A 24,040-nucleotide genomic window follows, 5' to 3' on the forward strand; every position below is an offset into this window, starting at 1 on the left:
GAGAACCCCTGAAGACCCCGGTTCCCTTAAGTCACATTGCAAAGGCCACTTGTGATGAAAAACAGCACTTGGTCACCGCCGGGGTAATCTCTAATCCTTGCATGTCCAAAATCAACCCTTTTCAGGAAATGCCCCCCGCCCCCCCCCCCAAAAAAAAACATTGAAAGCGACACAATACAAAAATTGATTCGCTGAATCTGCTGTCCCAAAGGAGGAAATGATTCTGCCCACCACTTTCCCTTCGTGGTCGGTGCCTCCACCTGTCACCAAACACGGTTGTCCCTTTTGAACAAAACAGGCTCTCTCAAGTGGATCTTTTCACTTGTTATCGTAATGATTCTGAGACGTGCTTCAACTCATTCAAACTCAGCAGCACAAAGGCTCGGTGTTGTCTTCAGCGGCTCAAGTAGTGCACGGGCACGCACGCTGTCGAGTCGGGCCATCAAGTTTCACTTCGCCCCGCCATTTTGAGGTGAGGACGAGCTGATGTGCCTCACTTGCTCCTCTAATTATTTCTGCTCGTCTCCCCCTCTCGCATGCTGTCGCCCTGGCACTCGCATCCCAAGCACGGGTGTCGATCCTCCAGGGCACGGAGAGCTTTTTGGTGGGCATCTGCGGATGCGTGGGAATAGACGGCGATGTGCCACTGAACATCCCCAAATGGAGAGAATTCAAGCAAAGGAGGTCGTATTGGGCACTCGAGCGTGTCTGATGGAGCGAGAATACAAGCCAGTTACTTTTCATGAGACACATGACACACATGACTTCCCATGAGCTCAGCGTTTCCACGCGTTAGCGGTCAGCCTCGTGGGCAGTGGATGCCATTTATGCGGCGGTGTGATTCAGCGTGGCATTCAAAGGCTAGATTACAATCCGTGTCTTCCTCCTGTACGAGAGCGCCGTCGTCCGCAGCCGTGCAAGCCAGTCGTCGTCGAGATAGGGAGAAGCAGTGGCCCTAATAGGCAGCACAAAGCCTCCACACACAAACTCGGTCTGCTGGTGACACATACCTTCCAACAAAGCCCAAATGTATTTTTCGAGTGACAGATTAAGGACATTGGTCAGAGCGGCTCTGCATTGTCGGCACAGAAAAGTAGGCTAAATGTGCGTCGAGACGATAATTTACGCATTTTTAGAATAGTCGGGAGACAAAAGAGCCATTTTGTTTTGGCTTTTGCGGAGCGTGTTTCACAGATTGTTAATTATGGGCAGCGTAATCGCATTAAGTCCTCTGGCTGTCTGCTCTTCCTCAAGCATTACTCAAGATGGAGAAGTTCGAGGCCTTCTCCTTTTTTGGACATTCCAACTAATCCCTCATGCGCATCATGATAAAAAGCCGCTCCCGTATATGATGTTCATGCAATCCAATTTGATCAGAGAGGGGGGAGTCGATCCATGTCCGACTATCAGGTCATACTTACAGCTGGAACAAATAGGATAAAAGAGTGTTGGGGTATTTTAAGACACTGAGTATGTTTCTCTGGATCGTGAGCTGCCCTCGAACAAATTCAGCTGCTTGAAAGAAACAAGTCTTCCCTTCACATTCCTCCAGTAAATAGTGAGAGTGCCTAATGGTGGGTGCAGGGGAAAGTATCAATTGGCTTTTAAATTCCATCTTTGACTTTTAGTAAATGTCAAGACGAGACCAAATATTACCATGCTAGGCCCTTTGCACGGCTTCTTGATTTTGCGTGCTGGCTAAGCTTCCTTCTTTTTTAGACACACAATTTCAATCAGCACCACGTTTCACCTGTGACACACACAGCGGTATTAATGACAAGTGATGTTCAGTAGGAGTGTGCGGCGTGAAAAATGACTGTGTTTTTTATTTTTCCAGCACATCAGGTTTTTGAGATATTTTCACTTGAATTTGACCTATAAAAAGCTTGTGCAATATGGATTTTACCACCCGCTGTAATTTATAGCTGCGATGTTTCAAAAAAAAAACCAAAGACTTGCACTTGTTTCTGAAGAACTATTGATCAGTGTGCAGAAACAACATCCAACTGTGTTTTGAATAACTTCTTTAGCATTTTCTTGCAGTTTCACAATCATGCCGAGAAAGTGTCAAAATAGTACAGACTTGTTTTGTTGTGTTTGTGGAGGCTTTACCATTAAAGTTCACAGACAAGCAATCACAGCAGATGTGACAAAAATGTATACAGACAAACCGTATTTCAGTTGTCCATAAAAAATTCCCACCGCGGCCTCCTCTCCGTCCGCCATGTTTGTTTCCTCTGAAGTCACACTTAATCTCGAGAGGTTTTCCCTTCTGGCCTGGGAATATTTGTGGATAAAAAGGATTCATGTGTGTGATGTGTTGGCTTTGCCGCATGGCTGCACAACTGTGATACCCTTGATTTTTTTTTCTTGCCATATGTGTGGACTCTCCGGTTTCAGAATTTTGCCAGCAATGTTAAGTCTTGCCGCGTGAACCAGGTTTAAGGAGCACTTCCCTCCAGGTTTGTCATTTTTGCCTTACAAATGTGAACGGTTTTACCTTGAAACACAGAATGAAGATTGCATACCCAAATCTTGACTCAGAGTCAAGTCCTGTTCCGTGTGACGCTTCAAGCTTGCCTGCACCACTATCCCCTGAAGATGGACTTGCCACTCAGATTCAAGGTATGAACCTCTTCTCTTTTCCCAGGAATACTTCAATGAACTTGTAACTTTCTAAAGAAGAAGCAGAACTCCTTGCATCGAGATTGCAAGAAAACAACTTGCCGGAGAAAGATGTGGTGGTTAGCCACTCCAGAAAGCGCAACATTGGGCTGTCAACAATGATTGGACCGCTGTCATGATATCACAAGTTGATTTCAACAATTCAAACAACAAAAAAATCAAGAGTATTGCAAGTGAGTGGTGCCTCTTCCTGGACTCTTGGAAAAGAAGCTTCAAAGCTACCCTTCTCCCCAATGCTCATATAAAACCGACGCTTTCCGTAGCTCACTCTGTGCGTTTAAAGGAATGCTATGGCCCATTTGAAGTCCTCCTCAATGCCATTCGGGCTTGTGAATACAAATGGAACCTCTGCAGAGACCTTTAGCGCATCGGCATTGTAATTGGAAGGATGCAAGTATGGCTGCTGCTTTGTCTGTCTCTGGGATTGTCAGGCAACTGCACAACGCTTACGTCAGAAGACACGGGCCAGCAAGAGACTCAGATACACTAGGAAACGCACAGATCAAAAGTGTCCATTAAGTTGAGCTTAAAGGTCTATTCATGCTACCACGTCATACAGCATTCGGCTTAACAATGGGCTGTCGTATGTCTTTAAGTACATTTTCTACACTCACACCTTGATTTTTTATTTATTTTTTTTGTTCTTCTCATTGAGCCATTTGTCCAGAATATTCAAACAATGGAGGCCCGCCGCCAAGGTTTTTGGAACAAAGCTGGAAGCTGTAACGTGATGGTCCAAGCCGTGCTTCCCAAGTATCGAGGTGGTGGTGGACCCCTAAAAGCAGGCAGGAGAGAGGAGCAGGGTGTATTTGACGAATTGTATTTAAAACACAGAAAACTAAATCCTAAATAAAGTCCAAAGTAACAAACAAAAACAATGACTTAAACAAAAACTATCAACAACCAAAGCACTACCAGAAAAAAACATGACAACAGCAAATGAACAGCAAACAAACAAACATGACAGTAGCATGAAGCAACAATGAGCCGGCACTGAGTGTTCAGGCTGGGAGTCCTTTTAAAGCGCTAATTACCAACAGGTGTGCAGCTGTTGGGGGAGCCCTACAGTGCCACCTTTTGGTCCCTAAACCGAATCATGACAAAATCATCAACAAGACATTTCATTTGGCTTCGGAATCGTAGGATTTTTTTGTTTTTTGATTTTGTAATTACATGACAAGTATTGTGAAGCAATGGCATGAGAATGCACAGAATACTTTGAAAAAAAAGTTTGGCTTATCCATAAAGATTAATGTGTACAACAAAGTGTGTTTTGAAAGCCTGAAAAAATCAGAGCAGGTTCGGAATCCGCCCAAAACAATCATCTTAAAAAGTTTACTTGCATCTTTCATTAAAACATGGGTAAAATTTGTTGCGCAGTGCTGTTTTAGCGATCATTTGGGTTTAGAAATGATCCATCCACATGTTGCATTCATGAGTCCTTGATGGGAGCGTGATTTGAAATCGTTAACAACATGAGCCAGCAGCATTTGCAAGTATTGAGGCTTCAGACACGGATTTGGGGGTTGATAAGACATAAAAATGAAATGAAAATGAAAAATGATCATTTGTACAATAAGAATAATAACACCCATATAACTTAAAAAATACAAATTGGCGCAAACTTCATAAATGCTCAACTTCAAACAAATGAAAGTTGTGGGGCTTACTGTTGTACTCATAAGTCTGGGGGAAGCGCTAGATGCAGATTTTATTGGGAAGAAAGCGCTGATAGAATTTATTTTCTCAGGTACAGTATGTCTCTGAGTGCTCGTCAATTCATCTGCATCATGGTGTCAGTACCAACGACAATCAAATTAAAGCAATGCCCATCATGACATTTACTGCAAAATGTAAACCTACCGTAACCTCTTCCAGTTGGATGTGGAGATATTATCCTCTTAATGGTTGATGCCAACAGTGAAGTTTTTACTTTGAGAGGCTCTCATGACTCCATATGGGGCACTTGCTATATATATAAAGCACCCACTGAGAACGATGTTTTAGCCCAAAAAGAACAGAAGTGGTCAAAAACAGTGGCAACATAAGATGGCTGCCCACTGGCTTCAGCCATAAGGAGCCGATTATTAACAGGTTCATTTATGAGTGCGCAGATCCAGGAGTGGCTGAACATGGACCGATACATTTGGTACTGCACCCATCCCACTCATTTCCACATGGAGGCCATCTTTTGACCACAACGTTTTGAAACCAATGACCCACAGACTCAGAACTAATCTCAATTTTGCCATTTTTTGGGTCCCGGAACGGGTTCAAAGTGCTTCCGTGGCACTATGACCTACCCTTCACCCAGATCATTTCCATCAAACATTCCAGTCAAATGTTTAGCTCCACCCCCAATTAGTCCAACCCCCGAACTGTGGGCTGCAATTGTTTTGGGCAGGGAAAATCTGTATTGTCTATGTGGAAACATGAATGTCTGTCTCACCTAATGTCTAATTCAGATATTGCTACTAAATTCGGAATATGGCTGCAGTTCAAGGGCTCAAGAGAGGGACATCAGAGGGCCGTGTCAACACAAGCGCGTGCACGTGTGTGCACAACACACACACACGCACACACACAGACTACGTATCAGTCTTGTTTTACGCATGAGGTAGAAAGTGAGTTTGGACTCCAACGGCTCAGTGCATTCAAACACTCTTAGCGCAGTTGCAGTCGTCACAGGACTAGCTGCCCAGATTAAATCACGCGGCCCCAATTAAAGTGAGATTTACTGACATCAGTCACAGTTCATAGCAGTGATTACACTCAAGCTGTTGAGAGAGGGGGTGACAGTAAGCTTATGGCTACTGGCACCGAGAGGAAGTCTCGATTTGTCTCACTTTGCCTCTTGAACCTCCTTGCCTTTGCGAACGGCATAATGTCACATTTGGGTCCACGTGATTCCCGGAGCAATTTGAATAATTAGCTCAATCTGATCTGTTGTCTTGATTGGAATGTAAAAACGAAAAAGCACTCGCCTCGAAAGCCTGAGACCCATTCCATTGCATCTGCAGATTATGTTATCCGTGTTTATAAAACCATCGATTCACTCACATGAAGCAATTTCCTTCCATAAGAAAAGGCCTCAATATTCACCTTGCAGGGACATAGTAAGGATGGAACATTTAAGCAAACATTTGTAATAATGGGATTGCTCTTTCCTTGAATGCTTCTCCAATGGATCTTGTACTGCAGACGCTCCAGGGCATGCAGCAAGAGTCAGAGCAAAATGCACGAGGACCATACACGGAAGCTAATAATGTGACCTGGGCAGTCGGCCCTCTTTTGGCTTTATTTTTTTCTACGGAGGCTGTCAGCAACTTTGTGAGTCGTCAGTGGCCCTCACACTTTGTTATGAAAACATTCATTCATTCATCTTCCGAGCCGCTTGATCCTCACTAGGGTCGCGGGGGGTGCTGGAGCCTATCCCAGCTGTCTCCGGGCAGTAGGCGGGGGACACCCAGAATCGGTTGCCAGCCAATCGCAGGGCACACAGAAACGAACAACCATTCGCACTCACACTCACACCTAGGGACAATTTAGAGCGTTCAATCAGCCTGCCACGCATGTTTTTGGAATGCATGAGGAAACCGGAGCACCCGGAGAAAACCCACGCAGGCCCGGGGAGAACATGCAAACTCCACACAGGGAGGCCGGAGCTGGAATCGAACCCGGCACCTCTGCACTGTGAAGCCGACGTGCTAACCACTGGACTACCGGGCCGCGTTATGAAAACAACCAACCACTAAATCAAAAGTTACCCAAAAACATGGAGGTCAATCAACTCAAGCACACTTACAGTGTGATGGGACTGAAAACAGCAACGGGAACGGAAACAATTAAATGTAGCGACGTTTCATCAGTCATAGCTGATATTTCCTCAACCAAAACATAATTTCTGAAGTACAGTTGTCCCTTCCCTCTTTTATCCTTTTTTTTTCCTTCCAGGACTCTCCGTAATAAATGGAAATCCACAAAGTAGTGACCATATATTTATTCTATTCATTGTATAGTTCTAAAAGTGTTATGCATAATATCGATACAAAATATGCAATTGGGGTGTTGGCATTATTTTTGTCCACTTGAGGTCACCACTCTGTAGTATCTGTGACTTTGAATGTACCGTATTTTCACGAACATTCGGCGCACCGTATTGTTGGGCGCAGTCTCATTAACGGGTGCTATTTCTGTATTTGACAAATAGACAAAACGCACTGTATTATTGGGCGCAGTTTTACAGTGGCAAAACATACGCAAGCTTAAACATACGGCATACATGCGCGCACGCTAAAAACACGTTAGCTTGAAGCATATAGTAGCATGCCAAGACATACGGATACACGCTAAAAGCACTTTTTTAAAAAGGCACCAGAAGAAAAAACGAGTTCGGTTGTATTTTATTTAGCCATCGTACAATGTACTCACGTTTTTCGATCAATCACCCAGAAATCCATCAAAGTCCTCATCTTCTGTATCAAAATTGAACTATTGCGCAAGTACCGGTAATCCATCAAAAACGCCGGGTTTCCTCTCGTTGTCAGAGTCACTCTCATTGCCATGTGGCTCCACAGAAATTATGCCGGCTTTGCCAAAAGCTCGAACAACAGTGCAAGCAGACACGTTCGTCCAAGCAGCCACAATCCATTGGCAAATTGTGGCGTAACTCGCCCGGGGCTGCCTCTCACTCTTTGTAAAGTTGTGTTTGCCATCGATCATCCATTGTTCCCATGCCGCTCGCAACTATACTTTGAACGCCCGGTTGATGCCGATGTCCAGCGGTTGGAGTTCTTTAGTCAAGCCTCCGGGAATGACGGCAAGCTCAGAGTTCATTTGCTTGACTTGGTTTTTCACCGCTGCTGTGAGATGGGCACGCATGCCAAAAGCATAACCGGTGGCTTTAAGTTTGAACAGAGCTTCGTAGGCGTGTCTTTTTGTCGAATTTATTTTCAGGGGTTCTTAGAAACCAAAACCGGAGTTGTTTTTTTTCTATTAATGCACATAGCCACACTTATACAGGTGTTGGTACCTGCTTGGGGCGTCCGTTTAGCGTCCACTTACACGCCCACCCTTCACTCATTGGCGGACTACTTCGCCGCATGGCTGTCCACACTCACTTCCGCCTCTTCTCTATATAAACAGCGTGTCGGCTGTCAGTCAGGTCTCGGAACTCAGTGCAAACACAAGACGCTCCGCAGCATAAGCTGTCCTGTCCATTTTGGAGAAAATGTAAGACTTTTAATGGCGCCTTATAGTCGTGAAAATACGGTATGTGAAAGAGTGAGTGATATGGGAATCAGGGAATGACAATGCTGTTGTTGGTTCCAGATGGCAGCGGGCTGTTAAACGCTGGCTGAGAATGATTCCCATTCATTCCAACTGGCGGTGGCAGGCCATCTTCCTCGAGCTCATGATGCTCACCTCAGCGTAGTCATGCAGCCCTGGTAGCCAGTTCTGTTTTCCAATTCACCCATTGCACTCCATCGTCTTTTGTGGGGTGTGAAAGGGTCCCAAACTTTCCACATACAGATCCATGCGCACCAAATCCAGTAGACACTTAAACAGCTTCTTCCCTCTAGCCATTAACTCCTTAAACAGTCACTGACATAGTCACTCTTCTTGCACCACAAAATGGTACTACAAAACTACTGGTTACTCTAAAATGGTTCAATGATTTTGTTGTTTACGATGATACGAGTGCAGCGTGTTATACCGGAGACAAATTCCTTGTGTGTTCTACATACTTGGCCAATAAAGATGATTCTGATTCTGACATTCTCTTTCTTCTATGAACTATTTTCCTTCTGGCTCGTGGAAAAAAATGATCATGGTCGAGGAGTGACAAATCCGTGACATCATATTAGATATGTACAACTTATGAGTTCGCGATACAATGAGACAGCAAACACTGAACCACATTAAAGTGAGACATGATTGTAGCTTCTAAAAAATGAAGTTAATCCAAGAACAGAATTCCTCCCCAAAACAGAGAGACAAATGACTCGCCAAGATTGGAACCAGGAGCTGCCATCCTAAAAAAGAAGTCACAAGCACGCCTACCACGTCATGGCTGGGTCCACTTGCTTGAGCAAGTCGGTGAGTGCTGACCTGCGGGTCACAATGTCACAAAGGGTTTGTGCAGCTTAACTGAAACAAAGGCTGTGAGTGACTAAAACACATTTTCACTTGTGCACAGACTAAATTTTTTTTTTTGCACTGCTGAATACTTAAGAAAATGGTGCCTGTTTTTTTCAGCCAGCTTTCACAACGGTTGTCATGTAATATGTAATCGCAACACTCACTGTGCATATGAAATGACAGCATATCCACGTCTTTTACAGCATGCTGTCAAATTGCACATCTTGGATGTTTTGGTTTTCAGTGCAGGATTGATCGTCAGCGTCTTTTGAGAAAAGGGTGTAAGTCAATAAATATGGTTTCGAACCCAATTGACCATTGCCATCTCGGCCAAGCCACATTTTCTTGATACGGCTCTTCCATTGGATGACATGAAATGGTCCCATGCAAATGTCACACTATACCCTTACTCTTTTCCTCAACTTTCCCTAATTGCTCACTCTTATGTCAATTCTGTACACTTGTTTTGGATGTACTGTATTGTGAAAACAAATGTGAAATGGGAAATAACAAAGTAGCGCCTATGCCCTTTTGTAGCGCAGTGTCGCCGACGGCTCAATACAATGCATTCCTTTGACCACTCACACGTACAAAAATAAGGCCATGAGAAGAAATTTCACCCCATTTTTCATTAAAAGAAGCCAAAAGAAGAAAAAAAACATTTTCAGATTATACAATGGGGCAGTTTTCATGTTGGTGTCTGCTGCCATCTAGTTGTATTAAGGTGATTAAAAAAGGTGTCTCCAACCAAAAAGGCCACACTTACAGAAATAACAAACAAACAAATATTCCTCTACAGATAATCTATGTCAAATAGTTTTTATCTGAGGTATGAAATGTTGAGGGGTTTTTTTTGTTTTATCTCTGTGTTTTCTGCAATGACACCAAGCAGTCTCTCGAGTCTACACTTACTCTCATCCTATACAGCAAATTCCCGTTCCCGCTGTGTTCCCGCTTGGTCCATTTTCGTCTGTACAGCCTCTCCACACGTCCTCATCTGTGCAGACTGCTGACGCCTCTGTTCCTCATCCAGTCTCTTGTAGTTGTAGTAATGCATGATGAAGAAAAATATGCCGGGTACCAGCATAAACACACCACAGGCGTAGTACATGTATTTGTAGTCCCCCAAAATATCTACCAGAGCTCCTGAAAGACAAAATCAACTCATCACGAATGCCGATATTTCAATGTGCAGCACTCACAGGCTTGTCGGGCTCCAAACCTGAAAGCGGAGGACCTAGAAGCACCGGGCCACACTCGATAATGGTGACGAGTCCAACCGCGCTGGAGAAGCGGTGAGCTCCCACGAGGTCCATCAACACTTCGAAGAGCAGAGAGCAGACCATCCCAAAGGCCATCCCAAAAAAGACGACATAAACCACCAGGCCCACATACCCGGATGCCAGAGGGCACAAAAGTTGACACACCCCGTTGTAGGAAACGGCAAAACTGAATAAATACTGAATCCTGGGCCGGATCCATTTTGTATTGCCGAGCAAGCCCGTTGCCGGTCTAACAAACACGTCCACGAGAGCGAAGATGGAGAGCAAGAACGCCGCTGAATACTCATCGACGCCTAGATGTTTGGCATACGGGGCCAGAAAAACCACAGGTGCAAAAAAGCCAAAAAACATGAGCACGTTACCGATGAGGTAAATGAGGAATCCCCGGTGTTTGAAGAGGGAGACGTCGATACACCCCTTTTCGTGTCTCTCGTTTTGGATTTCTACACCTCGTGGGTTATCCTCTGGGACTTGCTGTGCCCCGTCGCTTTCACATGGCTCACGTTGGAGTTCAGCGGGGACTTCTTTGTTGACGGGTCTCATTAGCGAACCGGCAACACAGCAGTTCAAAAGCAGGGCTCCCAGGATCAGGAAGCTTCCTCTCCAGCCGAAAGAATCAAAGAGAAACTGATTAAGTGGAGCCAGAGTGAAGAGGACCACTGGACTTCCTGTCATCGCCAGCCCGTTGGCCAGCGGCCTCTTCGCATGGAAGTAGGTGCCAATGATGGTCAGAGCCGGCTGCAGATTCAAGGCAAGGCCGAAACCTGGCGAGATCAGACCGGGGGGCTTTAAGACATCATCAAAAATGCATCAAATCAGTCTTAACAGGCAGTCGTGACAACGCAGCACAGTGCAAACATCTCTTTCCACCATTGAGACCGCTCTTTGCTTCCATGGTGAGGCTTTTATGAGCATTCGGCGAACAAAAACAGTGGGAATTTCTGTTACTATTGCATTTTACAGCGCTTCCGTAATATAGATGAACTGACTTATAAATCACTTAGGATCCACATGGGAATAAGGATAGAATCAAACTGTGAATTTGCAGCCTAGCTGAAGTCATCTGGAGATGCTTTTTTGCGCGGTAGAAGACGGGGACTTTCGTCACAACCGTGCTGTATAAAACATCCCATTTCTTAGATGTGGAATTCCCTTCTCTGCGTGGCTTCGAGCGAATCAAGCCAAACTGATCGGACAAAGGACATGTGACATTTGTTATCAGGTGCTGACATGATGATAGCTTTTTACTACCATGCAACGGGGAAGCCTTTCTGAAGCTTCCTCTCCCAGGTCCCTTTTTATTGGGTCGGTGTCAAATGGTGAAAGAGAGACTCCTGTTGGTTGTAACACAATAGTCATTTGGGAATTGTTTGCGATCCCGGTCCGATGCACTTTCTTCTCATGCGCCAAATGACATGGTGTGCCCAAATATTTCACTTGTCCTCTCTAGCGTAACGATACATTGGATTCATTTCTTCAGTATAGTCTTAATGACTTAATGACATTCTATGTCTGCCATTTTGATCATGGTTCAGCCCCGCATTTGGCTTTTTATTCGTGCTTGTACTGACTCCTCCAAAGCACTTCCCCTCCTCCTCCTCACAAGCGCTCTTCTTTAAGTGACATTTGAGAGTGTTGAGCATGCGTTAATTACCTCCAATGACGCCAACACAGAGATACAGATGGACAATAGACGTTCCAAAAGAGGCGAGAACCATGGCAGAGCAAACCATGAGCCCACCAACCATGACCACGGGCCTGCTGCCAAAGCGATTGACAAGAATGCTACTCACTGGCCCTGCAAAGAAGAGAGCAGACACATTTGCCCACAGGGCTCACTTGGTTCAATTCAAACGACACTCAAATGGGCCACACGACCACCGACCTGCCGCATACATGGACGCCAGCATGACCGAGGACACCCAGGCAATCTGGCTGTAGGAAACTGAGAAATATTCCTGAATCTCATGATAGTAGATGGTGAGCGACTTAGGAAAGGCGTAGGCAAATCCGATGGAGATGAAGGAGGCCAAGACGATGGCCCAGCCCCAGCCTCCATCTGGCGGAATGTAGCCCAGATTCCTGGCTGCTTTTGCGGCCATGTTGGCTTGAGTGGCTGAAAGGAAGACAGAGGCAAAACCAATCGACACAGGCAAGACTTCCACAAACAAGCCAAGTCCAGGACTCAAAGAGCAATGGACAAACCACATCTTAGTGTAAGCCTTACATGTGAATTGGCTGGCCCGGGAAGTGTGCAGTTGAGTATGAGTGTGACCGGCTTCTTCAGAGAGGTACTGCTGAAAGACTTCTGATCTCATCACGTGTGCTTGCACAAGGAGTACAAATAAACGGCCAGGGAGGTAGGGAGCGTGAAGCAAACAGCCCCGCTTGTCAAGGAAGTTAGTAAATGCACCCGGCAAAACTTGTTAGAAACTGAACAAATTTGGCATACACACACACACACACACACACACACACACACACGCACGCACACACTCAACTCAACTGTGTTTATAGAGCACTTTAAAACAACCACTGCTGTATATAAAGTGCTGTACATGGGGCAAATATCATATACTGTATATAACAATAAACAATAAAACAACAAATATAACAAAGTCAGTAGACATCACAAAAGCAGTAAAACTACAAATCAAGTCTGAGTCATACTCAGTCAAAAGCCAAAGAATAGAAATGAGGTTTGAGACGAATTTTAACACACACATACGCACACGCACGCACATGTACGCACACACACATACACACACATATATATATCCATTTATACCAAGGGTTCTTAACCTGGGTTCGATAGAACCCTAGGGTTTCAGTGAATCAGTCTCAAGGGTTTGACAGAGCCTCTGCCATGGAGGTTAAGACACACCCAACTTAACATGTCAATTAGTTATGACGCGCACTTGGCCATCACTGGCTGGTTCATTTTGTGCATGATTAAAAAAACATATACTTTATAATTAAACAAATAGTGTTGAGAATTTTTCTCTTTTTAATAAATGTTTTTTTAATGTCTTGAATTTGTAAAATATATATATAAAAAAAAAAATCCTCATCTCACCCCTCGGGTGGTGTCCGTCCCTCATTCAGCTCGGGTCCTCTACCAGAGGCCAGGAAGCTTGAGGGTTCTGCGCAGTATCCTTGCTGTTCCCAGCACTGCACATTTCTGGACTGAGATGTCCGATGTTGTTCCCGGGATCTGTTGCAACCACTCATCTAGTTTGGGGGTCACTGCCCCGAGTGCTCCGACCACCACAGGCACGACTGTCACCTTTACCTTCCAGGCTCTCTCCAGCTCCTCTCTGAGCCCTTGGTATTTCTCGAGTTTCTCGTGTTCCTTCTTCCTGATGTTTCCATCACTTGGGACCGCTACATGCACTACAACAGCTTTCCTATGCCCTTTATCTATGATCACGATATCTGGTTGGTTCGCCATTACCATCTTGTCAGTCTGGATCTGGAAGTCCCACAGGATCTTCGCTCTGTCATTCTCCACCACCTTCGGAGGTGTTTCCCATTTTGACCTTGGGGTTTCCAGTCCATACTCCGCACAGATGTTTCGGCAGACCATGCCAGCCACCTGGTTATGGCGTTCCATGTAGGCTTTCCCTGCCAGCATCTTACACCCTGCAGTTATGTGTTGGATCGTCTCAGGTGCCTCTTTGCACAACCTACACCTTGGGTCTTGTCTGGTGTGGTATATCTGGGCCTCGATGGCTCTGGTGCTCAAGGCCTGCTCCTGAGCAGCCAGGATGAGTGCCTCTGTGCTGTCTTTCAGGCCAGCCCTCTCTAGCCACTGATAGGACTTCTTGAGATCAGCCACTTCAGTTATGGTCCGGTGGTACATCCCGTGTAGGGGCTTGTCCCCCCATGATGGTCCCTCTTCAAGCGCCTCATCTTCTGTTCCCCATTTTCTGAGATATTCTCTGAGTACGTCATCCGTTGGAGCCTTCTCCTTGATGTATTCATGGAGCTTGGATGTTTCATCCTGGACAGTGGCTCTCACACTCACTCGTCCCCGGCCTCCTTCCTTTCGGCTTGCGTACAGTCTCAGGGTGCTGGATTTGGGATGGAACCCTCCATGCATGGTTAGGAGCTTTCGGGTCTTAACGTCCGTGGTCTGAATCTCTTCCTTTGGCCACCTTATTATTCCTGCAGGGTGTCTGATCACTGGCAGGGCATAGCTCTTTATTGCCCGGGTCTTATTCTTGCCATTGAGCTTGCTTCTTAGGACTTGCCTCACTCGCTGGAGGTATTTGGCCGTAGCCGCTTTCCTTGTTGCCAGTTCGAGGTTGCCATTGGCTTGTGGTATACCAAGGTACTTGTAGCTGTCCTCAATGTCTGCTATTGTTCCTTCAGGGAGTGAGACCCCTTCAGTGCGGACTACCTTTCCTCTCTTAGTCACCATCCGACTACATTTCTCAAGCCCGAATGACATCCCGATGTCGCTGCTGTAGATCCTGGTTGTGTGGATCAGGGAGTCTATGTCCCTTTCGCTCTTAGTATACAGCTTTATGTCATCCATGTAGAGGAGGTGACTGATCGTAGCTCCATTTCTGAGGCGGTATCCATAGCCTGTCTTGGTGATTACTTGGCTTAGGGGGTTCAGTCCTATGCAGAACAGCAGTGGGGAGAGTGCATCACCTTGGTATATGCCACATTTGATGGACACTTGGGTAAGTGGCTTGCCATTGGCTTCAAGTGTGGTTTTCCACATCCTCATCAAGTTCGCAACGAAGATAAGTGGACACATGGATCAATACATGAGCGAAGCACAGAAGGGCATTGGTAGAGATACCAGAGGAGCCAAACATCAGCTCCTGGTTGACAGAACAGTCGCACAAGACTGCAGGTCCCGACGTAGCAACCTGTGCACAGCCTAGATTGATTACAAGAAAGCCTATGACTCGATGCCACATACATGGATCACTGAATGCTTGGAGTTGTATAAGGTGAACAGGACCCTAAGAGCCTTCGTTGCGAACTTGATGAGGATGTGGAAAACCACACTTGAAGCCAATGGCAAGCCACTTACCCAAGTGTCCATCAAATGTGGCATATACCAAGGTGATGCACTCTCCCCACTGCTGTTCTGCATAGGACTGAACCCCCTAAGCCAAGTAATCACCAAGACAGGCTATGGATACCGCCTCAGAAATGGAGCTACGATCAGTCACCTCCTCTACATGGATGACATAAAGCTGTATACTAAGAGCGAAAGGGACATAGACTCCCTGATCCACATCACAATTCAAATTATCAAGTCAAGTCCGCTTTTATTGTCAAATATGCTCTCCGTGTAACATATAGCAAAGATTATTATATCTACCTTATGTCAATACTGGACTGGTATTTTACTTTTTCCAACCTAAAAACATGAGTTTAAAAAAATGCAAACAGAGAATGATAAAATCAGTCATGAGCTCTTGATTAAGATTGTTGCTTCCTATCAGGGTGAACAAACATTCTTCTCAGTGCATTATAGTGATGAATGGAATGACCTCTACTGCTCAGAGAGCAAGCAACCAACATTTTGACTTCATGTCAGTGGTAATTTCAGATTCCAACAAACTAAGATGTCATCGCACAGCTAAAGTGTGAGCACTAAAACTTCAAACATGGAGGTGGGTGTTTCAAACAGTTGTATTCCATGCATCCATTATCTGATCCGCTTATCCTCATGAGGGTTGCAGGTGTGCTGGGACCTATTCCAGCGGTCTTCAGGCAGTAGGTTGGGTACACCCTGAACTGGTTGCCAGCCAATCACGGTGCACATGAAGACAACCAACCATTTGCGCTCATAATCACACCGAGGGACAATTTGGAATGTTCGGTCAATCTACAATGCATGTTTTTGGAATGCATTTAGAAATACAGCCAGAGTACCTGGAATAAACCCATGACCTCTGCTCTGTGAAGTGGACGTGGTCACCAGTCTACCGCGGTGCCACCCTGTTGTATTCCAAGGTTTTTTAATTGGTTAAATAAAGCAATAAGTCATACATCAGTTTTAGTGGTTGTAGTCATCCATGTACTGTATGTATCTTCATTATGTGTAAATAAGTAGTAAACATCCATTCATCCATCCATTTTCCGATCTGTTTAATCCATCCACAATCTGCAGGATTGGTAGCAAGTCTGAAAGTATATGGTTAAAATTCAATTAAAGAAATTGAATTGAAATTGAATTGACTTATATGTTAATATTACGAGAATGGTGTTTTCTTCTTTGTTCGAAATATTGTTTGGGAGACTATATATATTATTGATAATTTCTACAAAATTGTGAACTAGGAAATTAAGCTGATTCGGTTGACAATATGTGAGAATGTTTTGAATGAAAAAAATGAATTGAGATTGCCGTTGGACGATTGTGCTTTTTCACAGCAGGTTCCGGCAGACATGGCTCTGATTCGAAACATGAAAAACAAACATTGTGTTTCTTTGAAGTGTTGATGACCACACCGTTTGATGGACATTGTGAAAAGGTCATCTCGACAGAAACATCCACTGAGGAAGGTGAGCGAAGTCCGGTGACGCGATGGGCACAGTATTTTAGTTACTGGGAACATCAAACGACCGGCGGAAGAAGTTTCAAGACACCTTTGCACTCATTTAGGGTGTGTTTCTGTCGACATGCTAGAATATCATTGGTGGCATGTCATTTCCTGTTATATGATCACACTAACACATGGTCGACTGTTCTTCTTTTTTATATGGGATTTGTGCTCTCCTTTAGCACATGTGAATGGGGGTGTATTTTTTTAAATAATAACCTACATTTTGCGAATAGATCTAGACCAGGGGTGTCAAACTCATCTTTGAGGCCGCTTTGGGGTTACACCTTCCTTCGATGGGCCGGTACGACGGAGAAATTTGATTAGATGGTTATATTTTATTAATTGTACAACTCAACTCAACTGTGTTTATAGAGCAACTTGAATCAACCATCCCTGTATACAAAGATATGTACATGGAGTGGATATATCAGAAATACAATGATGAAATTATTTGCTAACAACTACTGTACATATGGATGAATTGTGCCAATTCTGAAGCCAGTCATATTTTGTTCAATTATTGTTTGGTTGAGTGTTTTAACAGGTAACAAAATTATCACAAAATCACGACATTATTCATATAGAATTTGGGCATTTCGGTACAGATTTTAGCAGGGTTTATGGAGGTTGATGCGCGTCAATTGCTTTCACGGGCCACATAAGTACATGGGGTTTCGACTTTGACACCTGTGATCTAGATGATCTGAGGAAGGGAAATGAAGAAACACATTGCGGCACAAATTGTTGTATACTTTTTGTTTTGGTGGCAAAAGTATTTTATTTATAATCGATCTAGTCGATCTCATTATGAAAATAAAAACGGAGAAGTGAACACACCATGAGTGGTAGAAAAGAGCACAACTTTTTTTATTTGGGTTTGTTTTGGAGATTGAAGTGATTTGTGTACTGTGCTCCTCTGAAATTGTGAATCATGTGAAATTGAATTTATAACCGTTTATTGATTTATTTCTAGTTCAAATGGTGCATTAATTTGGTCGTAATGGTTACGATATGGATTGTAAATACATTTCTTAGGTGATTTATGCTTTTAGGATCTTTTCTTTGTTGGTAAAAGGAAGATGGTGTTATGAAGTAGTGTACTTCTACTGATTTTGAAGGCAAATTATGTTTATCGCGGGCGAGAGTTTTTCATTTTCTGGTGTCTGCGCATTGCTATCACTGCTTTTGCCAGTAACTGTGTTTCCATCAACAGCGGAGGATATACAGGGGGCTGCGTTATCGTTGATGACGGAGAGCAGCCTTCTCCGGTTCCGGCGTGACGCCTCCTGGAGGGATGGTGATCCCACCTATATAGACGCAATTGGGGTTCCTCGTGGCGTGCCAGATAAGTATAAGTTGGTTAACCAGATTGTTGCCGGTTGGGAATCCATTTTCATTTGGGTTACCCCTAATAAGAATGTTGACAGGATCAACTACCTCCACTACAATGTCCAGAGGCTCGGAAATTTTACTGAAGAGGCCGTCTTGGCTATAAAAGAGCAATTGGCGGCCACTTCCCTGATGGCGTTTCAGAACCGCATCGCGGTTGATATGCTCTTGGCAGAGACCAATGGAGTATGTGCGATGTTTGGTGACCAGTGTTGTACGTTCATACCTAACAACACCGCGCCTGATGGCGCCCTCGCCAAGGCCATTGGAGGCCTCCGCACCCTGACTCGCCGAATAAGGGCCCATTCCGGCGTGAATGCGTCCTTCTGGGCGGAGTGGTGGCATAAGGCCTTCGGAGAGTACAAGGATTTGGTGTTTTGTGTACTAATCTCTTTTGCTCTTTTTGCAGCTGTCTTGACGTTGTGTGGATGCTGTTGCATTCCCTGTATCAGAGTGCTGCTTGTCCGGCTTATTACTACAGCTGTGGCGCCCACGACGTCTAAAGTGAATGAGATGTATCCTCTGTTGTTGTTTGATGGCAGTGATTCTGGTGTTGATTATGCCTCTTCGGACGATGACGTGATTTCGCTTCGGCATCAGGGGGTCATGGATGGTTTTTAGTCGTTTTGCTCCCTGCCCCTAGGTGTAACTATGTTTGCGTGTGCGGCATGACTCCACTGAATAAAGGCCGTCGGGAAGGTTCTGTGTGGTGCTACGTGCAAATGTAGGATGAACAGGGGGGAATGTTGGATTTATTATTGTTTAGTAATCATACATTCACGTATTATTCGGTTGATTCTCGTGTCGTCATTTTATGCTCGCAATGAAGAATGCTTCTGCCTGTCAGTATAGTTTGATTTTGCTTGCAAAGAAGAACGCTTATGCTTGCAATCATTAGTTGGCTTTGCCTGCAATGAAGAACGCTTATGCTCTCAATAAAGATATATCCTTTATTATTTACTCACATCTATAATCATTATATATTCTTCATTATGTGCTCACTTTTGCTTGCTGTACTGTGTGAGAAGTTAGGGTCGCAACCACCTTTTCGAGGACGTGGCTGGGAAGAGATAACTGTTAAGACTAAACAGCGAGCAAGGCTGAACCGTGAATGGAGACATCAACACCAGCTGCAACGGGATGTTTATGTCTATTTGCACACATGTACGTAAATTGCACTCACATACACACACATAGTCAAACAAGTTCAGTGTGTGTTCAACAGCCCCCATCCATTTTCCGATCTGTTTAATCTCACAAGGGGGGGGGGGGTGGATTCCAGTTGTCTTCAGGCAGTAATAGGTGGGATACACCCTGAATTGGTTGACAGCCAATAGACAAACAACTATTCACACTCACACTCACACCTAGGGCGAATCCATTAACCTTCCTTCTATGCATGTTTTGGGAATGTGGGAGAAAGTCCAGGAGAAAATCCGCACAGGCATCGAGAGAAGACGCAAAAGCGGACGTGCTAACCAGTCGCCCACCGTGCCGCGAGTAGTAAACATGTCTTTCTTTTCGTAACAAATGTTTTTTGCACTTACTGTACCTCATACATTTAAAATGCAAATTGTTACTTCGATGACTTGCTTTATTTATTATTTATCTTCCACCATGTAGCATCTGGAAAAGGAGACTGACTGTATGCTGCAATGTGCCCACTCAAACAATCATTCTTGGTAGCCAATCTAAATACAGGTATAAAGGTTGGTCGTAGATATTTGGTCAGAAATGCTACCGCCATCTGCCACAGGGACTGCAAACGGTCATGACTGCAGCAAGATGGCGGCCGCTTTGACGTATGGAAGCAGAGGGTGGGCACAGACGCGGAATCCAATGACGGCCGTCCGTGAGTGACACAATCACACAGCGTTGGGGTTTTGAGCACGCCCCCTCGAGCGGTTGCCGTTACCAAACGCCGGAAGAACTCGTGTTTTTCTTTTATGGCGTGAACTTTTGTGATTATCCTTGCGACGTTTGCCTTTCGAGTACAAAATGTTTCCCAGCGTGAGACTACATCATCTTGCGTCGGCTTTAACCAGACTACCCGCGCGTATCGTGGCACGGGCCCTCGTCTGCAGACGGCAACTTCCGAAGGTCCCTGTCAAGGTGAGTTCCTATTAACACGGTACACTTGTCACCGATTATTTTTACTGTTACGATGTGTTGTTGTTAAGTTTTTAAAGGAATGCATGCACATGTTTACAGTGGTTAGCTCACATCAAGTCAAGCCAGGCTCTGTTACGATGCTTCAAATGGAGTGTAAATGTGCTCATTTTCATTCATTCATTCATGAATGAATGACATAATCCGTTTTTTGTTATTCGCTGGAGAGGTAGCCTGCGATGCTATGTTATTAGTCAGGACAGCAATGTTCATCTTTTACAAGCATTTATTGCTGTTTCAACTCAGTAAGCACCTGGAGCGATGAGCACACGAAAATCACAAAATGCTCATCACCTTGAAAACGCTCGATCGAGGATCCTCCTGGCTGGCTCAACTTTTAGCAGCAGATTGTCCTCGCGGACTAAAGCCTCGGGGCAAAGTGGACCCTACAGTTATATTTGGCTGTAGTTTTATATGTCAGTACTGTCACTAATATTGCACCCGGACGACCACCTGCTCCTGGATTTTTCATACTGGTGCAAAGACTGAACACGCTTAGTGCTTGTCACTCAGGCAGAAGTCATGACACATCATTCATGGCTAACCATCTGGGAAGCATCACTCTGCAAACACACCCGGTATGCTTCAGATGACAGAGTGTTTTGAAATAGAATATGTCCTGTAATCCCACATTCTGAGCAAGTGCAGTCTTCAATTTGTAGGGTGTACATCACAGTACGTGCTGTTTCGGATTCCAGGTTGCTGTTTTCATGAACGTGACGTGAAGCTTTATTTATGCAAGCGTTTGTTGTTCTCTGCCGCAGGTGCTGTATGATGGCCTTTGTCCCATTTGTGTGACAGAAATCCGATTCCTTCAGTTTTTGCAGAAGAACCAGCCTGAAAAAGTGGAGTTTTTAGATATCTCCCTTCCTGGCTATGACGGAGCCAAATGCAAAGGAGTCAGCTTTGAGGCGGCCATGGAGGAAATGCATGTGATTGATGAGAGGCATCAGGTCAGTTAATATTACTGTTCACCTATTTCCCAGCAGCACTATTGCACTAATTCAATGACAGGACAGTAATTCCCCATGTAGTTGTGCTTCACCATTCACAAATTCGCCTGCTCACTTTTTTTTTTTTTTTTTGTCCGATGGAATTGATCCTGTTTGCTGAAAAACCCACCCGATAACCTTTTTTGTGCTCTTTCCGGAATGGTCTAAGACACCAGCAAAGCCCAATAGGTGTCAGAGAAGTAAGATACAATACAATCAATACAATAGATCTTAATTTATTTTGCGCTTTCAGAACAGCTGCAGCTGTAACAAAGCTCTTTACAAAACAGTTAAGATATAATAATGAAATAACATAACACAACACAAAGTTTGATGGATTGATGACATCAAACACGGACAGTCATGCAATCTTAACCATTTTTCCTGCATACGCTTTGTTGTTTGAAGTGGTTCTAGATGTAAGAGGAGAGAATCAAAGCGTCCTTTCACCAGTGGATTTCTCCTGTCCTATCTAAATCGGTTTCAATTCAAAGCGGCAACTCTCAGTTCCAAGTATGCATCCGTGCCGACGCTCCTCTTCCTCATCCTCGGCTCCGAAAGCCATCTATGACGGGGCTGTGAAAAATACTTCCCATTGCAGGCGCAAAAACACAAGCACCCCAGGGGCTATCCAATGGTGATAGTCAAATAGCGCCGACGTTCCTCCCAATGAAAGTCTGTGCTGGTACAGTATACGTATGCGGCCGAGAAGGTGCAACGACCAAGCACAGATTCTTCTCCTTTTATGAATGCCGTGGCCAAAAAATGCTGAAAACGTTCCACATCGGGTCCACACAAAGTAACAACAAACACCATGTGACAAAACGAAAGACATAAACATTGATTTTATTTTTGTCTCATGAAATCCTGCAGCAAGTATCTTAAATTTTTTTTTATCTGTTTCGCCTCGTAAGGTTTAAAAAAAAAAAACTCAAACTCACTATGTGTTTTGCAGCCAATTTGCATGGTCGTTTGGGCTGCCGTGATGTGTTGGCGCAGACGTGTGGGGAAGTGTCTGCGCCAGTGTGTGAGCGACTGCGGCTGTGTGATGTGCAAAATAAAGCAGCTGGCAGTTTCCTTGCCTGCGGAAATATGACGGCAAGGATGGTGCGGTGTAAACAGAATGTTTCTTCGCAAGCATAATCATCCGCAGTGTCGCACATGCTTCAAAAAACAAAAAAACAAGTGCTCGCCTCTTTCGATTACCCGATTTGAAAAAGGCTGTACCATACCAAGTTGGCACAGGATCAATTCGGACATATGTTTCATGAATGATATGGAAAAGGTGTTACTTTTACCAAGTTGTAACGCTTGCAGACGCTGAGCTGTTTTTGAAATACTGAACGTTGTAGCATCAACAGGGACTGTATAATTGGATTTTTCCGACATCTTAGCACGTGTGATGTTACTGGCTAGAAAGCACTCATCTTTCATTTTTAAACATGGCTGTGTTTATCATTCTATCTGTTAAGTTGAGTGAAAAAGTTCAGTCCACGTTTACATGGAAGTAATGTGTAGGAAGTGGCCAAGCCAAGATTTGTTTACATTCTGGCTGTAGTCTGCACTTTAGTTGGTGTGATTTTCCACTGATTGGCAGTTATGTATGTGCTTACAGTATGTACCCCTGTTATTAGTGAAAGTTGCAGGGGGGCCAATTGTTTGTGTCCCAAACGATGTCATATGCAGTGAATGTCTGACTCACCATCATTGATTGAGCTTTCTTTTTTTAATTGCTCCTTGTTCTCTGCAGGTTCACCGTGGGGTCCCAGCATTCGCAGTCATGTATGGCGCCGTAGGCCTGGGTTGGTTGGGTCGCTTCATGATGTGGCCGCCAGTAAGACCGTTCATGGACAATTTCTATGCCATCTTTGCCCGAAACCGCCTAAAGTGGACCGGACGTGGAAACGAGTGCACTACGGGACGCTGTCAAAAGAAAACGCCATGAACTATGAGGGAGAACCTCATCATGGACCTAAGGAGAGAAAACACTCAGGTGCTGAAGCGAAGTAACCAGGATCAAGTTAGAAGCATGCAGTCCGTTTCACCAGCTACTTTGCTTCAGGACAGTATTGTCATCCACTCCCCATCTATGCCAAGGCCTGAAAATGGCAACGAAAAGGCCTTGGATCACAGCAGCCCAATAGAATGAGTTATCAAGTAATCAGACTCTATGGAGCAGGAAGAGGAAATGATCTGCGATCATTCCAACCCAGTGTCCCCCATGTCCAGACACTAATGCGGCATATAGCAACAATGGTTGGTAATCTTCACTGGATGGTAAATGTCTCTCTCAAACTGCCAGTTATCTATTTTTGCTTGATTGCTTGACAAGACGATTAAAAAAAATAAAGTCACATTGGAAATTATTTATGGTGTCAAATGTTTTGATGGGTTTAGCAGAATATTGGAATCATTAAAAAGATAAGAGAATAAGACCATTTTTTAGCTGCCCACAAGTTGTCATTTCAGGTTACAATCCAGATTGTGTGTAAATAGTCGACTGGTAATTGTGACAATTAAATTTAAAAAAAGAAGAAGAAAAATCAAACATCATGTTATTTTTTGGGGGGATGGTGCAGTTATTAGTCAATGTGTGCTGGATATAAAAATAAACAGCAACACTGTACGTCTACAACGGCAGACAGGTATTTGGGACTACATATAAATATACACCCATGTTTGTGTATGTGTGCGCTCGCCCGTGCGTGCACATAATCTCTGCAGGACAAAAGTGTTTACAAAATGTACACCATGTTCACTTTCGAGGAGTGTGTGTGTGCTGTGTTTTGACGCAAGTCGGAGCTAA

The 24,040-nt window shown here is 44.4% G+C and overlaps 2 protein-coding genes across 5 annotated transcripts; one reads left to right on the forward strand and one right to left on the reverse strand.

Moving 5' to 3' along the window:
- Positions 1-8,455: 8,455 nt before the first annotated feature.
- slc16a7 (solute carrier family 16 member 7) lies at positions 8,456-20,636 on the reverse strand. Of its 3 annotated transcripts, XM_052058095.1 has the most exons (6): positions 20,537-20,619; positions 12,337-12,435; positions 11,995-12,225; positions 11,764-11,907; positions 10,049-10,873; positions 8,456-9,972 (listed from the first exon to the last, which is right to left on the reverse strand). In XM_052058095.1, exons 2-6 carry the CDS (start codon positions 12,425-12,427, stop codon positions 9,746-9,748), a joined length of 1,518 nt encoding a protein of 505 aa, XP_051914055.1. In that variant the 5' UTR covers positions 12,428-12,435; positions 20,537-20,619; the 3' UTR covers positions 8,456-9,745. The 3 variants fall into 3 exon arrangements, with proteins under 3 accessions (XP_051914055.1, XP_051914056.1, XP_051914054.1); XM_052058096.1 differs by lacking the exon at positions 12,337-12,435 and having other exon boundaries at positions 20,537-20,636; XM_052058094.1 differs by lacking the exon at positions 20,537-20,619 and having other exon boundaries at positions 12,337-12,493.
- Positions 19,726-23,600, forward strand: LOC127596069 (uncharacterized). 2 transcript variants are annotated; one of them, XM_052058234.1, is made up of 3 exons: positions 19,726-20,185; positions 21,061-21,195; positions 22,985-23,600. In XM_052058234.1, exons 1-3 carry the CDS (start codon positions 20,072-20,074, stop codon positions 23,177-23,179), a joined length of 444 nt encoding a protein of 147 aa, XP_051914194.1. In that variant the 5' UTR covers positions 19,726-20,071; the 3' UTR covers positions 23,180-23,600. The 2 variants fall into 2 exon arrangements, with proteins under 2 accessions (XP_051914194.1, XP_051914192.1); XM_052058232.1 differs by having other exon boundaries at positions 19,748-20,185; positions 21,007-21,195.
- Positions 23,601-24,040: the final 440 nt, after the last annotated feature.

This window comes from Hippocampus zosterae, chromosome 2 (genome assembly GCF_025434085.1).
Source record: "Hippocampus zosterae strain Florida chromosome 2, ASM2543408v3, whole genome shotgun sequence".
Taxonomy (NCBI): Eukaryota; Metazoa; Chordata; class Actinopteri; order Syngnathiformes; family Syngnathidae; genus Hippocampus; species Hippocampus zosterae.

Coding starts and splice junctions, on each gene's coding strand:
- slc16a7 (XM_052058095.1), bottom strand. CDS start 12,427: ATGAGATCAGAAGTCTTTCAGCAGTACCTCTCTGAAGAAGCCGGTCAC. Junction 11,908..11,994: donor GGCGTCCATGTATGCGGCAG/GTCGGTGGTCGT, acceptor TCTTCTTTGCAG/GGCCAGTGAGTAGCATTCTT. Junction 9,973..10,048: donor TCTAGGTCCTCCGCTTTCAG/GTTTGGAGCCCG, acceptor TTTGTCTTTCAG/GAGCTCTGGTAGATATTTTG.
- LOC127596069 (XM_052058232.1), top strand. CDS start 20,072: ATGTTTCCCAGCGTGAGACTACATCATCTTGCGTCGGCTTTAACCAGA. Junction 20,186..21,006: donor TTCCGAAGGTCCCTGTCAAG/GTGAGTTCCTAT, acceptor TCTCTGCCGCAG/GTGCTGTATGATGGCCTTTG. Junction 21,196..22,984: donor TGATTGATGAGAGGCATCAG/GTCAGTTAATAT, acceptor TGTTCTCTGCAG/GTTCACCGTGGGGTCCCAGC.